General features: G+C 39.3%; 1 protein-coding gene across 2 annotated transcripts in view; it reads left to right on the top strand.

The window, feature by feature from the left end:
• Positions 1 to 10,607, top strand: part of PDE7B (phosphodiesterase 7B) — a 183,892-nt gene extending 173,285 nt beyond the window's left edge. For both annotated transcript variants that reach the window (XM_075035782.1, XM_075035781.1), the window contains 3 exons: positions 1,529 to 1,625; positions 4,970 to 5,050; positions 5,595 to 10,607. In XM_075035782.1, the coding sequence (XP_074891883.1) occupies positions 1,529 to 1,625; positions 4,970 to 5,050; positions 5,595 to 5,812 (396 nt within the window). In that variant the 3' untranslated portion in view covers positions 5,813 to 10,607. The remainder of the gene's footprint in view (positions 1 to 1,528; positions 1,626 to 4,969; positions 5,051 to 5,594) is intronic.
• The last annotated feature ends 3,202 nt before the right edge of the window (positions 10,608 to 13,809 follow it).

Consider the following 13,809-nt stretch of genomic DNA (forward strand, 5'->3'; position numbering starts at 1 on the left):
AGACAGCTGTTGCCATGGCAGCAGGTGCTTCTCTGGTGGATCTGCCCAGCTAATAGGAAACCACACTTTATTTAAAAATCAAATAGATTCAGACTGGTTCTTCCAGCTAAGCTGCAGTCATTAACAGGCTCTTCGGAATAAATCTCTACTTATTAAAGCAGTATTGTGATTAAAGTAGCTGCATATACAGGCTTCTCTGGAGAAATGACATTAATTTCACTCTCAAGTACATAAAGGAATTTAAGTAATCATTATCATTTATAAAACGAACATGTACAGGTTATCACTTTGTCGAGGTTACAGGAAAGGTGACAGCTGCAAGGAAAGAAGTGCTGATCTGTTAATTCTTCACCTTCCAGCAGCGTGGGAAATGCAGTAATCTGCTTGCCTGTCCTCCATCAAACACGGTCTTCTGTCAGACTCTTGCATGGACCATGCAGGCAGGATGATGGGCTTATTGTATTTCTGGACAGATTAGGCAAGAAAGTTGTGCAAGTGCCAAACACAGAGGGATTACAGATCTCAACTACGGCAAAAAGTTTCTTAGGCGCTTTCTTGAAGACAGGAACTAGGGCACAGACTTGGTGAGATTTACTTATTTGGTGGATTAGCTGTGGAAGAAGAAAAGAAAAAAATCAAGAAATCTTGATTGATCAGGACAAGTTAAAGAATGGTTGAAAGGTCATTGTAATAGACAGTAACATTAAGACTAATCAGTTTAATCCAGAGAGAAAAGTGACTTGAAGACTTCCTTCCGCCAGTTCACAGGTCTGAATTTATACAGGAAATATTTCTTATGTTTTCCTCCTGGGTGCCAGAATGATTTCTGACCTCTGTCAGGCTAACTGACTGTGTTCAATCTGTGAAGAAACGAGGCATGTGACATCTTGTTCCAAGGCAGTAAGACAGACAGACTATTACATGGTTTACTTTTCTGAAGCAGTTACTTGATTTTAAAAACCTCTTGCCCTCCTGTACTCATTCCCCTGCAAAGCACTTAAAAGTACTAGTTAATTAAGTGAAACCAAGCCAGGGGCAGTGCAGAGAACCCTGTGCTTAGCTTTGTAAACAAAAATATGCAGACATTAAGATGAAGTGTAATTGAAGTGAGATGCAAGGTCACTCACTGAGACCGCAGAGAAATGATGCCCAGATACACCAGCTTGGCTCTTCCCTTCCTTGTCATCAGCCATGGAAGCTGAGCCAGGCAGTCAGCAGGAGCCAGCCTGAGGCTTTTGTTGGCTTATTCCTTGCAAGGAATATCCAAAACACTTTACAGGCTTGGAAGTTGGCCCTCCTCTTGTTCTTGCTATGGTAAAGCGGAGGGCTGAATGAAAGTTTTGCTTGCGGCTTAAATGCTCTTTCCTCAAAAGGCATATTTGGGTGAGGCTGAGTCTTTAAAAGGTGATCATAGTCCTTCCTAACGTCGCTGGTGAGGCCTGGGAGTTTCACGACTGCAGATTTACTGCTGAAGCACTGCTAGATGGTAACTTCTTTTCTCAATGCTACTTTTCTTCTTCGCTTTCAGATTGCACTCAAGTGCGCTGACATTTGCAACCCTTGCCGGCTCTGGGATCTGAGCAAACAGTGGAGCGAACGGGTCTGCGAAGAATTTTACCGGCAAGGTCAGCCCCCTCACGTGCAGCAGTCCCCTTTCACCTCGGCTTTCCAGGCCTTTTTTGTGGCGAGACAGAGGTAGCATTCAGCCTACCCAGTTTGTCTTGAAGTGTCCCTCGAGAGTGATCTGTGGAAGAGATGTCTGCCTCATGTGAAAAGTGGGAAGGGGTAGAAGAGCAGCAAGTATTGCTTTGTCCTCGCTTCTCCTGCAGCAGCGTCAGGTGGGGGGGGGGAGGTTCTGCTGTGCCTCAGCACTTGAATTCAGCTGGAGAGCCCACGGCTGGATTCTTCTGTGAGACCCCTCCAGTCACTGTTAGCATTTCTGAGCTGGAACGGCACCAGGGCTACACTGCATCAAAATCCTACCACTGTCCACTGTGTTTTATCTTGCCTTTCACACTCCCACTACAACTCCAACGGGAGCCCTACCCTCGCTGTTTCCCAAATATGACACATTCTTCTGCCTACAAACGCAGAGAAAGCGTTCAAACGCGCTTCCCAGCACGCTGTTGAAAGGGCCAAAGCAGGCAAGCCAAAGCTCAGCTAGGACCTATTGCAAATGTTTTCAAACCCCTGCAGAGAGCACAGTCAAGCAGGGTTTTTTTTGAAACGCAGTAATTACACCATTTGGCTCCATCTGCATAGGCAAGGTCATGCTGTGCTACAACGCAGGGTGCAGCCGAGTTTAATCACTGCTAAATTCTTTGTTCGGAGCATCCCAAGAGCCGAAGGCAAGTGGTACAAATACTGGAAGAGCGCACAATGAGATTCTCAATTAATTTAAAATTCTGCACTATAACATTAAGCCACATCTGAGCTGGTACCTGGTACAATTAGTCCATAACAAGGACAAATAGGTCAGCAAGTTAATTTTCAGCCAATGTCAGTTTAAGCTGGTGAAATGTCTTTGACTTTGATGCTTTTGAAGCAATGTAAGCAACTTGCCAGGTGGAGGTTTATTTAGTCAGATGTATAGTCAAGGCATAATCAATATCCAACTCATGAGGACAGGGCCCCAGTTGTGTGATACCTCACCTTTAGTGTATTGAGGGACCATGCTGAGAAAGACAGCACTCTCTTAATGAACATAAGCTTTTTCCCCAAGATTCAAGATTTATTAGTATAACATCTAAAATATACCTCTGAAAGGGGACACTGGGGCATACGAGACTAGTTAGAAGCGTAATGGGGAGAAAAAGAGCATTTCATGTGGGAGAATGTACAGAAACTGTGGTCTGACTGTCACTAGTGGCTGCATAATCCTGATAAGCGATACAAAAAACAATATTAAATAGCATGTCATTAGATACAGTTATCACTTTAAAAATGTTACTGTAGACCTGTCTGCCCCCTTACACACAATGCTGGGGCTTGAAACTATTTTTTGTCACCAAGTTTAACATTTGAAAACCATAGCGCTCGTGTTCTGATTTTTAAGTGTAGAGGAGGCAGATAATACCACAGCTAGTGCCTTGTTTAATCTTCCTTCTTGAACGCATACAAAGTTTCAACATTTTTTTGTATCAGACATTTCAAATGCCATTTTAATAGAGACTCAGATCCTGATCTTCCAGTCAGCTGGTGCATCTACACTACATCTATTAGCAAATAAAATATACAACTCAGGTATGTTTCAGGGAGTGCCTGATGCCTACAGCAGCTCCTAACATGAACCTTTCCTAGAAAAATACTTATGTTGTTCGGGTAAGTCATGCAACTTGATTTGTTTATATAAAACTAGAACTGGCAAGAAGCAAGTTTCAAGAAAATGGCTAATGTTTAAGCAACATTAATGATCAGTTTCTCTGGTGAGGTTTTAAAATTGTTTGGAAGGTTTTCCCCAGTGTGAAAGTTCTCAGCAACTAATTCATGCAGTTATTTTTATAGTAACTTGAAACGTAAGAAAATTAACCATTGTTTAAGTTCTTATCATGCAAAGGAAAAATCTTATTTTTGTCAGTTAAATGACGTGTCAAAGACAAGAAGGTGTTGATACACTTTGGCCCAGACAGGTCAACCATTTTGAACCCAGATTACCTATAGAGGGGATGTCACTGGAGTTTGATACTCTTTTTTTTTCAGTCAGAAATTTTTGGAGGGGGTAGAGGAGAAAAAGAGGACAGTCAAACTGCACATTTAGAAACATGACAAACTGTTATTTTTGTCTCAGTTTTGCTGAATTGTTCCTTTTGATTGTTTGTGGAGCTAAAAATATTTCCCTGATATTTTCTAAATATCTAATTAAAATTGAAAATATTCCCCTCGCATTTAAGAAGAAATTGCATGCTGCAGAGAGAAGAAAGGCCAGGCTTAAAAATGCACATGGTATTTTATGTGGGGCTATAGAACCTGAGTAGCACAATAGCATTTAAGTGAAAACTGTCTATTAGTGGGGAAAAATGAGCTTTTAAACAAAAACAGTGGATTTAAAGCAAAATGTTTCTTTATGGGTTGAATACAGTGTTTTGTTTGATCTAGCAGGTCTGTCTTACTTACGGGAAAGTTTTGTGTAACCAGCCCTCACCACATCCTTAGTAGTAAATCAGATGGATGAAATATTATCGTCTGAGGGCAAGTGGCACATCTTAGCTTGCAGATAGTTAGTCTCCCTTCCCTCCCATACTGTAGACAGAAAAGGTCCTGTACCTCGTGCAGTAACCAAGACTGTACCCTGGCAGTGTAGCAGAGAAGGCTCACAGTCACAAGGGATGAATGTGTAGCACTCGCAGAGTGTTTGTTAAAATAAAACTCACACACAATCTCATCCTTTTTCCACATTTATAACTTGACCTCCATAGCTCTTGACACACGAACACATGTTGCCTGAGCCCATGCTCTGGCCCTTATTAGTTTGTTAGTGCAGACACAGCTGCAGACTGCCAGGCTGCATCATGCTGCCCTTTAACAGCCATTTCCACAAGCACACAGTAGCAACTGGCACTACAGTACTAATGGAGACATGTTTCTTCTAAAATATACATTCTGCAGTTTTCTAGTAGGAAGACATTTGAACAGTGAGTAAAGGAACAAGAATGTCTTAAAAATCTTTCATGTGAGAGAATCTGTTCTAAAAATTAAGGTCCCCAGAACACTTAAGTGCTCAGATATAATGTTCATTCAAAAGTCATCTTTCCTTAGAGAGATTTTTCTTTGTATGGGTATTCAGTTTCTCTGATACCTTCATTTTTTGGACTTTTTTTTTAGGTATTTAGACATTTAACATGGTTGTCAATGGTGGAAGATGCCAACTGCTCAAAGCCACACAGTTGCAGTCACTGTAAGAGTCTGGCATAGGTATGGAGGAGATAAAAGTGGCAGAAAATTATTTTCTCTTCTTTTTTTTTTTTTGCAGGTGACCTGGAACAAAAATTTGAACTGGAAGTAAGCCCCCTTTGTAATCAGCAGAAGGATACAATACCAAGCATACAGATCGGTAAGTATTAGTTTAATTCTCTTCTCTCCATGTTTATCTCTGTATGCACAGACTCAAAGAGAAACTGTCTTCCCTTGCCCCTCCCCCCACCTATTTGTTTTAACAATAAGAACTGCAGGTACCATAAGAGTCATGATTTACATTCTAAAGAAAAATGTTCAAAAAGAAACTTATCCAAGCCAAATAGTCAGTAGAAAGACAAAGGAGTCATTGCATAGGGAAAAAGGGACCATTCTAATATCGGTGGAGAAAAATTGCAGCCAACGTGATTAAACACTGGTTTCTTTCTAGTCTGAAATCTCCTCATAGAAGGATGCTGCCTCTCACAGATTTTACTGTTACAGATAGAGCCACATATTGTTATGTGTGCTGGTTAAAAGCTGTGCATTTCAGAAGGAATTGATGGCTTCTTGAGGGTTTATTGTTATTTCTCGTCAGGGCTTTTGCCACTTATATTGCTGTATCCTCTCAAGGCACTCTATGGGGCAATGCAGTCATGGAATGAATTTGTTCCTCACCTGCTGTCCTTTCTGTGTTTCCCCAGGGTTCATGACGTACATCGTAGAGCCACTGTTTGAGAGGTGGGCCCAGTTTACAGGCGATACCCCCCTATCTGAAAATATGCTAAACCATCTCAGGAGGAACAAGGCCAAGTGGAGGAGCTTGCTCCACAAGCAACACAGCAGTAGTAGGAGCAATGACCACTCAGGTCAAGTGACTGGCAGCCAAGAACAGACTTTAAATAAGGAAGAGACTCCTTAGTGGCAGCTTTGCACTTTTCCTTATAGCACTGCTATCTCTGTCTTGATCACAGCAGCAAACAAAATCCCGGGGAGGTAGGAGCCTGTTGTCAAGACCCTGGAAAGGGAAGAAACGGCAAAGCAGAAGCTGTAAGGGTCCTCACGAACAAGCCCACAGTTCTGCTGGGTTCCTTTCTGGATCTCCCTCACGTTTTTCTCCCCTCTCTTCATGCTGCACATGCCTGATGCCATTCGTCACTTCTGATCATGAACTGCCTGAATGCGGAATCCCAGTCAGCAGTACTGAAGCCGGGCCAGTTACAGCTGCCGCAATGCAGGGAGGGTTGCTGAGAGAACAGGGGAGATAGATAGATAGATAGAGGCACTCTAGGTTATATATTCATTTACCACGAGTCATACTGTGACATATGTATATAGGCCCAGAGCGCCATATGCTTTCCAGGCTGGCAGCTGGGCTGCACATTAAACCACCAGCATCTTCAGCATCTAGAGGACACTGGCTGAGTGAGACAGTGCTCGCAGAGGGCAGAGAGAGTCTGGTTATTTTAGTAATTAAAACAAAAACCTTTTTAACTTTTGTATTCTGTGCACTAAACAACAGATCTATAAACCTTGGACTGAAGTTACTCTCCGTATACACAACTCCAGTGTAACAAGGCTCATTTTGGTAATCATTTTTATGCCACTTTGGATAAAAGACAGGCATCTTCTCATTGCAAGGAACAGTATTCCCTCGCAACCAAAAGGGAAGGTGTTGTACAGTCTAGACCTTTGAAACACAAACAGATCTATCTTTTGAGTACTGTTTCAAGTAACATGTTTATATTCATATGTGTACATTTTCTGTAAATACAAAGTGCTACTGATTCCCATGCCAAAATACTGGAGTACTGTGGGATTGCTACCTGTAAAAACATTGGCACTGTGAACAGAATACTGTTAGTTTTAATACAAGAGAAAGCATTTGTAAATATGGTATAGAGTTTATTAATAGACACCATTGTTTGTGGATAAAAGCCTTAACTTTTAGCATCCTTCATCTTCTGACAGCTGCCAAAATCATATGATCACAAGATATGATTCTGAACTGCCTTTCCACTATCCAAGGTGTATCAAAGGTCATTAAGGAATGAAGTCTGGCAGGATAACTTCTTGAAAACTTCAAACACATTCCATATGGGTCCGTGTTGTTAATCCATGGCACCTTGCACATTTGGTCTAGGGGAAATGCTTCACAGAGCCTGAAGTTTTAAGTCCAAAAAAACCCAAAACCCACAGCAACACCACATAATTTGACAGTTCAACCTGATTATCATTTATTCAAGAGTGTGAATTTTTATTAAATAGCTTAGTGATCTACAAAGCACGACATTGTAATAGTTCTGGAGTCCAGTTGTTTTCTCGAGTGATGTTGCAGTGTAGCAGACTTTTTCCCCACATTCCCTCCTTAGATAGCCAGCATCAAAATGCATTTGTGTTTTTCTTTTCATTAAAAAAATATTTCAACAGACTTTTAGATCAGTCTCACTCAAGGAAGGAAAAAAAAGTATTGCAGTCAGACTATTAAGAAAAATCCTCTTAACTATGATAGTAGCTGAGGGATTTTCTATGGTCTCATGTTCATGAAAGGTACATGGCCTTATCTACGCTATAAACAACCTCAGTTCAGATGATAGATAGTCTTTATAAAACTTCACTTAAGTTTCCATCATTTCAGTGTGATTGTATTCTCGGACACTACTGCATTGCACCAAAGTGATTGTCCCCTTCTCTGCCCCCAGAAAAATTAACTGCATTCAGGTAAAGAATAGTGTTGTTATAAACCCCCAGTACATCAAATCTGTATAGCTGTTTTCCAAAAGAACTAGCAGATATGGCCATATGAACATGTTTGGACGTGAATACCTTGGAGAGGCCAACAAAGAAAGAGCTATTTAAGTTGGCACTTGAGAAAGGTAATACTTACTCATAGAAGTGCAAGGGGAGATATAATAGAATTTTTTCTCAATTATAGGGAATATTGACTTGATTAGACAAAGTGTTCATGCTCATGAGGTCACTAATATGTTTAAAGGAAAATAAAAAGTGTAAGTTTTAGTAAAGGATGTTTTACTCTACTAATTCATTGGACATGTATCTTCAGAGCAAGAGATGAAACCCAGTGAAGTAGGAAGGTGGAAATCACTGTGAGAACACAAAGCGTCCTAAGAATGATGATTTTCTTCTCTGCTGTTTTGTAAGCTATAAGCGGTAGAAAACATTCTTCTTCCTCCCTCTTGTAAATGGGACTTGCATATTAGAAGTACCATAACAAGCAAAGAGAGAATTGTAATAGAATAAAATTATTCCTAACTACAGGACAAAAGTGTCTTTTCAACCACCTGATGGTGGGGGCGGGAGCATCACCACTTTGCAGCTTTTTAGGTGTATCTTTCTTTCTCCTGACAGATTTAGGACAATTATTAGGACATTATGTGAGCAGTGTAATGTGCTGGTTAAGTATCCTTAAGTACATACAACAGGATATAATTTCCCTTGTTTTGTCTTTTTACTAAGAAATGGAAGCCATTTTCCATCTAGTTCAAAGAATTTTTTTATAATGTTCTGAGATTTAGTTAAACAAACTCAGTATCTAGCAGCATAAAAAGCTCTTGACAGATAGATACATTGTTGAGCTGTTTCTGAGGACCTTCCAGAAAATAGGTCCAACAGGAAAGCTTAGGTACAAATCAAGTTCTGTTACAGCTACAATAAAACCAAGACCTTTTGTGTAATTAGAGCCTACAGGGTCCATTACAAGTCTGCTCTTACCAAGTTAAAACTTCCCAACTTTGAAAAGCTGCTTTTAAAATGAACAGGTTGTGGGGTTTTTTGGTGCACCAAACATACCTGCTAGATTTCAATCACCTTGTCTAATGAAACAATGCTTCAAATTGGTTCAGGGTGGCTCCAGAAATGCTTCTGTTCTTGCACGCCAAACCCATTACACAAGTTTGGGTCTGGGCCAGTATGCCTCAGGTGCTGTAGAGAGAAGAGCACTGAAAAGTTAGGCTCTGGCAGCAGATGCCTGGCAGCCAGCTTCGCTGGGGTCTGTAATGCAAAATGCTACCATTTGATTTCCCATAGAAGCAGCCAAACCATACCTGATACAGCCAACCCAACAGCACTACTGCTCAGTATGTGCATTTGTGATATATATTGGGTATTCTCCAGTTTGGAGGACATCTCTGTACTGGGATTGCTCCCCAGGATGCCAACAGAATGCTAGACGCACAGAATAGAAGAGCATTTATGCAGACAATACAGATTTCTGTCTTGTCAGCCCTGTTAGCCACTTTACAGAAAGCCCTTGTAAATTATTTTTCTTTCTTATTGGGCCAGTGCAGCTAAAAGATTCTGAAGTTTTAAAACTGACTTAAGTTTTTCATATAAGGAAAGATGCAGAAAACTGCTAAAAGCAGGAGCTGAAAACGCTTTTATGCCCCAAAAATACAATCAATTTGATTAAAACCTAGTTTCTTTATATGCAGATTTCATACTATCAAAGAGGCAAATTCTGTATAAATAGCAACAACAACAATAATAATAATAATAATAATAATAATAATAAAAAAAAAAGAAAGTGGTGATAAGTGAAACTTTTAAGCTGGTTAAAATAATGCGTATGCATGCATTTTCATTAAGTAAAGATTTTACCTACCTTTGGGTTTTTAAGGGTCAGCATTCCAGACACCAGTCAAAAGGGGAAAAAAAAGACTATTGAAAACGTACCTTTGAAATACAGAAACAGAGAGAGGAGTAGCTGAGATTAGAGTCTATGGCAGAAAAAAACCCACGTGATCTGCAGTTCTATCTAACCTAATCTACAACATGGGTCAATTATGCTTGTATAAACTGTTGGTTTTCATGAAGAAGATCAAAGTCTTCACAAATGATCGGTGAGAAGGGTGCTACCACAGTAAATGAGATAAGCCTGTTTTCACACTGCATAGCTATCTCACTAGCTTTTCCAATCTGTGGTTGAAATTTCTATTAAAAGTTTCCAACAAAACAGAGACAGAACGCACACAAGCCTTTTCAAATGGACTCTCCTCAGAAAGGCGAAACACTCAAGTAGTTATAATTTTATTTTCGGGTATTAGTCAGGGTACCAGCCATAATTTATAGCCTTATATTTTAAGGCACTCAGCTGAGTTGTCCATAAAGCACTCCCATTCCCCTCCTGATGCCACTAAGCCCTGCTTATGGCCCATAAAAATCAATACTTAAATTTGAATTGAGATGCTGGAAATCCAAAAAGCCACTGCAAAACACAAACAAAACAAAACCCCAAGGCAAAGCTTCATGCCATGAATATGTATCCAAATTACTTTGATTGGTGCAAACTATTATTCTATTATTTGTTTCTATAATCCATCCAATATTTTAGGTACATAAACTTTAAGTGCAGAGCGTAACTTTGACTTGGATGTAAAATATATTCTGCTTATCTTTGAATTCAAGATTGTATATGTCATGTTTATTGTAAAGCATTTTATATATACATATTCACATATCTTATACAACTCTATGGGCCAAACACTGGTCCCACCAACTTCATTGGGACCAAGAATCAGCCCCCATATGTGCGTATATATGCCATATGCATCATTCTGAAAGGAAGCACTAGATTGAGTGAAAATGCTGTGACTGCTATGCAGTGATGCCAAGAGACTTAACTGTATCTTTTTTAACATACTGCTGTAAGTATTCATCATGTCAAAGAATGACAACTAATAAAAAAAAAAAAAAAAAAAAAAGAAGTGTCCAAAGTTCTTTGGTACAGCCCGTTGATTGAAAGCATCTCCTTAGTTTGCAGAAGACGTTCTGGTTTGACAAGGCAGCAGAAGTCCTGCTGCATCCATCCTCCCACTGCCTCTCCTTCCTACCAACAGAATAATCACTTTCCTAGTGCATTGTTTCTGAGAAGAACTTTTCTTTAAATTTACCTTAGCCTTGCTGTAGGAATTCAAATGGAGTTACCAGCAATGAAAGTCTTTCCATATATTTCTCCTAAACATAGAGTAGAAAAATTTTCAAACCCTAGGGAAAATGTTTCCCTGTTTAAGTATTTAAAGAAGAGGGAGTTGTCTTTTACTATTGTTTCAGTTCCAGTAATTAGTTCTTCTCAACATCATTGGTCAGTTTTAATCTCCGTTTTCTCACTTCTCAGTTGCAGACCACGTTATATATGATATGTACAACTTGATAGAGGCTTGTGAAGTTTAATTGAAAATATGGGAAGTATTGACATTCTACACTGATAAGTATTTCTAAGTGAGAAATACTTGTCATCACTGATGGATGTTTGTTACTGCAGGGACTCTTCTTGACTTTGATACATTTCTAAAGACAGAATATATGTATACCTCAAAGACTTCAGTAACAACACTCACATAGTTTGTGCACTGCAAATGCTACAGTTAACTGAATATAGGAGCTGGAAATATATTTGGTTTCAGTGTTACTTAGCCAACATTTTAAATTTACTTTCTTTAAAAAAAACAAAACAAAACAAAACAAAACAACAAAACACCCTTCACAATCAAAAAGTGTTTTCATGTGTCCCCCGGATGCAAGCTGAATTGCAGAATGGATTCTAGAATGAAGCCCCCTAGAGATCTGTCCTATGTATGGATGAAATTATGATGGTTTCTCTAGAAGAAGTTTTACATAGCATTGGAAAAACACAATTTTCCACAACAGATTTAGCCGTGTTATTTTCAAGTACAGCAAAGTCAATACATCTTTCTACTCTCCACAGGTACTGTCTGTATGGATACTGATGTTTAATGGTTCAAAATAAATAATGTAGACTAGCAAGTTGAAATGAATCACTGAACTGAACAGCAAAAGAAAAATTAATAATGTGGCAATGTTTTTGTCCTGGCCAAATATATTGTACTAGATTAGGAAGGGGACCTGGGTGTCATAAGAAGTTGTAACTAAAACAGAGTATTAGAATTCATACAAACAGGGATAAAGAGGAGTTGTAGTATTAGTTCCACCTCTCCTATCACCCAGAGATAAATTCTATGCCATCATTTTCATACTAATCACCCCTCTCTAGAAAGTGCAAGTACAAGAGTGGGAAGTGCAGAGAAGGGTGACCAAAAACAATCTGAATCACAAAAAAACCTCCAGAAAGGAGAGACGGGGGGGGGCGGGGGGGGGGGGGGGTGACTGTAGCTTCAATAGTACCACCTATTAAAAAAAAAAAAAGAGAAGAACATTTGCGCAGATTGAGAGCTTCTGTTTTCCCCAAATCAAAACACAGGTAAAACAAAGTAAAGCAATACATGTGGAAGTTGCTGCCACAATACATTAACCACATATCAAAACTTAAAAGAAGATTAAACATTTATATGAACAAAAAGAAAATTCATGGTTACATATAAATACTACTAAAATCATAATCTTGGAGGAAACATACTTTAAGACTTAAATCAACCTTTTGTTTAGAATGACACTTTCATGACATACTCGTGCAGGTCAGCAGGTGTTAATTCCAAATCCAGAGTTTTCATTCGTATGTGCAGAGGATTCCTATGAGCTTAGCTCATACATAAGCATATTTATGAAGGAAATATAGTTACCAAAAAGAAAAATCTAGAGCTACACCTATACATCTATTTGATGTCTAGCCTCATTTCTATAACAGGACCTACTAACATCTGGAGACAAACTCGGGGCTAGTCACTTCAGGCAATCAAAATCCAAAGAAAATAGGAAGTACTGAAACATATGGTAGATTCAGAGACAGATTCAACAAGAAGGATAAAATATTGATCCAAAGATCAGTCTTTTGTAACTTTCATGTTTTGTAGTGGATAAATATATTTCAATTCAATCTTTAGAGGGAGGAGAAAAAAAGAAAAAATACATATATTTTAGTATCATCACTTGAGACACCAAAACACAAGTGGAATTACTTTGTTTAAAATGTACTGTTTTGCTGCGATGAGGTTCCATGTGCATGACAAGTAATTTGAGACACTGGCACTGCTCTCTATGGTATCTGTGCACAACACGTTTCCCCTCAATGTAGCAAAAAAAAGTCAACACCACCAGTTCTACCATTACTGCAAGAAACACTGAGGAGTGGCCATTCGCATCATGTGCTTTGAAGTACCTTTTATCAGCAATAAGGCCTAATTAAGATGCACATATGTGTGTATGCTAAGTGCCCGACTCCTTCATTAAAGGCAAACCTTCCTCAACAATGCTGCTACCTGAAGACTGCCTATGTAAAGACAGACATTAAACAAACTAAGAAACATAAATAAGTCAGTGGTGATGTTGGATGGGTACTTCAGCTACTCAAAACAGCTAAGTGACATGGGCACGTTGCATGCTTTAGGTGCAGAAAGGTGTATCCAAAAGTTTTAGCATAGCAATACACTTCCTACATTTATATTCATTATAGCTACAAAGATAATACACACAAATTCTATTACCTGAAGGTATTAGTGAACTAAAGTGAAGAAACCTGGATAAGCTGTGTAGTCTACTTCCTTCTGCGCTCGACCCTCACAATTCCTCTGTGCTCGCTCTATCAGGAGTCCTGTCTGGAGTTGACTAAAACTGATTATCAAGCCCCCATTTTTACCTTCTTAGATCTCTTGCCCCCCATGCACACCTAATTACAGTCACCTTCTTGAAGATACCAACTAGTTGCAAGCAAGACAAAAAAAAATTTGCTTTGGGAAAGTATGATATTTATTACGTTCCCAATCATATGTTATGTTCTTTTAAAGACTGGAGTGACTTCCCCCTCACCACCAAAAGAGAGAGGGAATTCTTCCTTCTCTGAGATGCTCTGGATTGGGCTGGAAGAGAGAAAGGTCAGACTGCAGGGTATTTCATGTAAGAAAGCCATAGCAAGAAGCTCACAGCTCACTTGGAGAACGCAGGAAGTAAATAAAATTCTTGCGAGTCTTTGCTGTCCCCTAGACATGA

Source organism: Buteo buteo, chromosome 9 (genome assembly GCF_964188355.1).
Source record: "Buteo buteo chromosome 9, bButBut1.hap1.1, whole genome shotgun sequence".
Taxonomy (NCBI): Eukaryota; Metazoa; Chordata; class Aves; order Accipitriformes; family Accipitridae; genus Buteo; species Buteo buteo.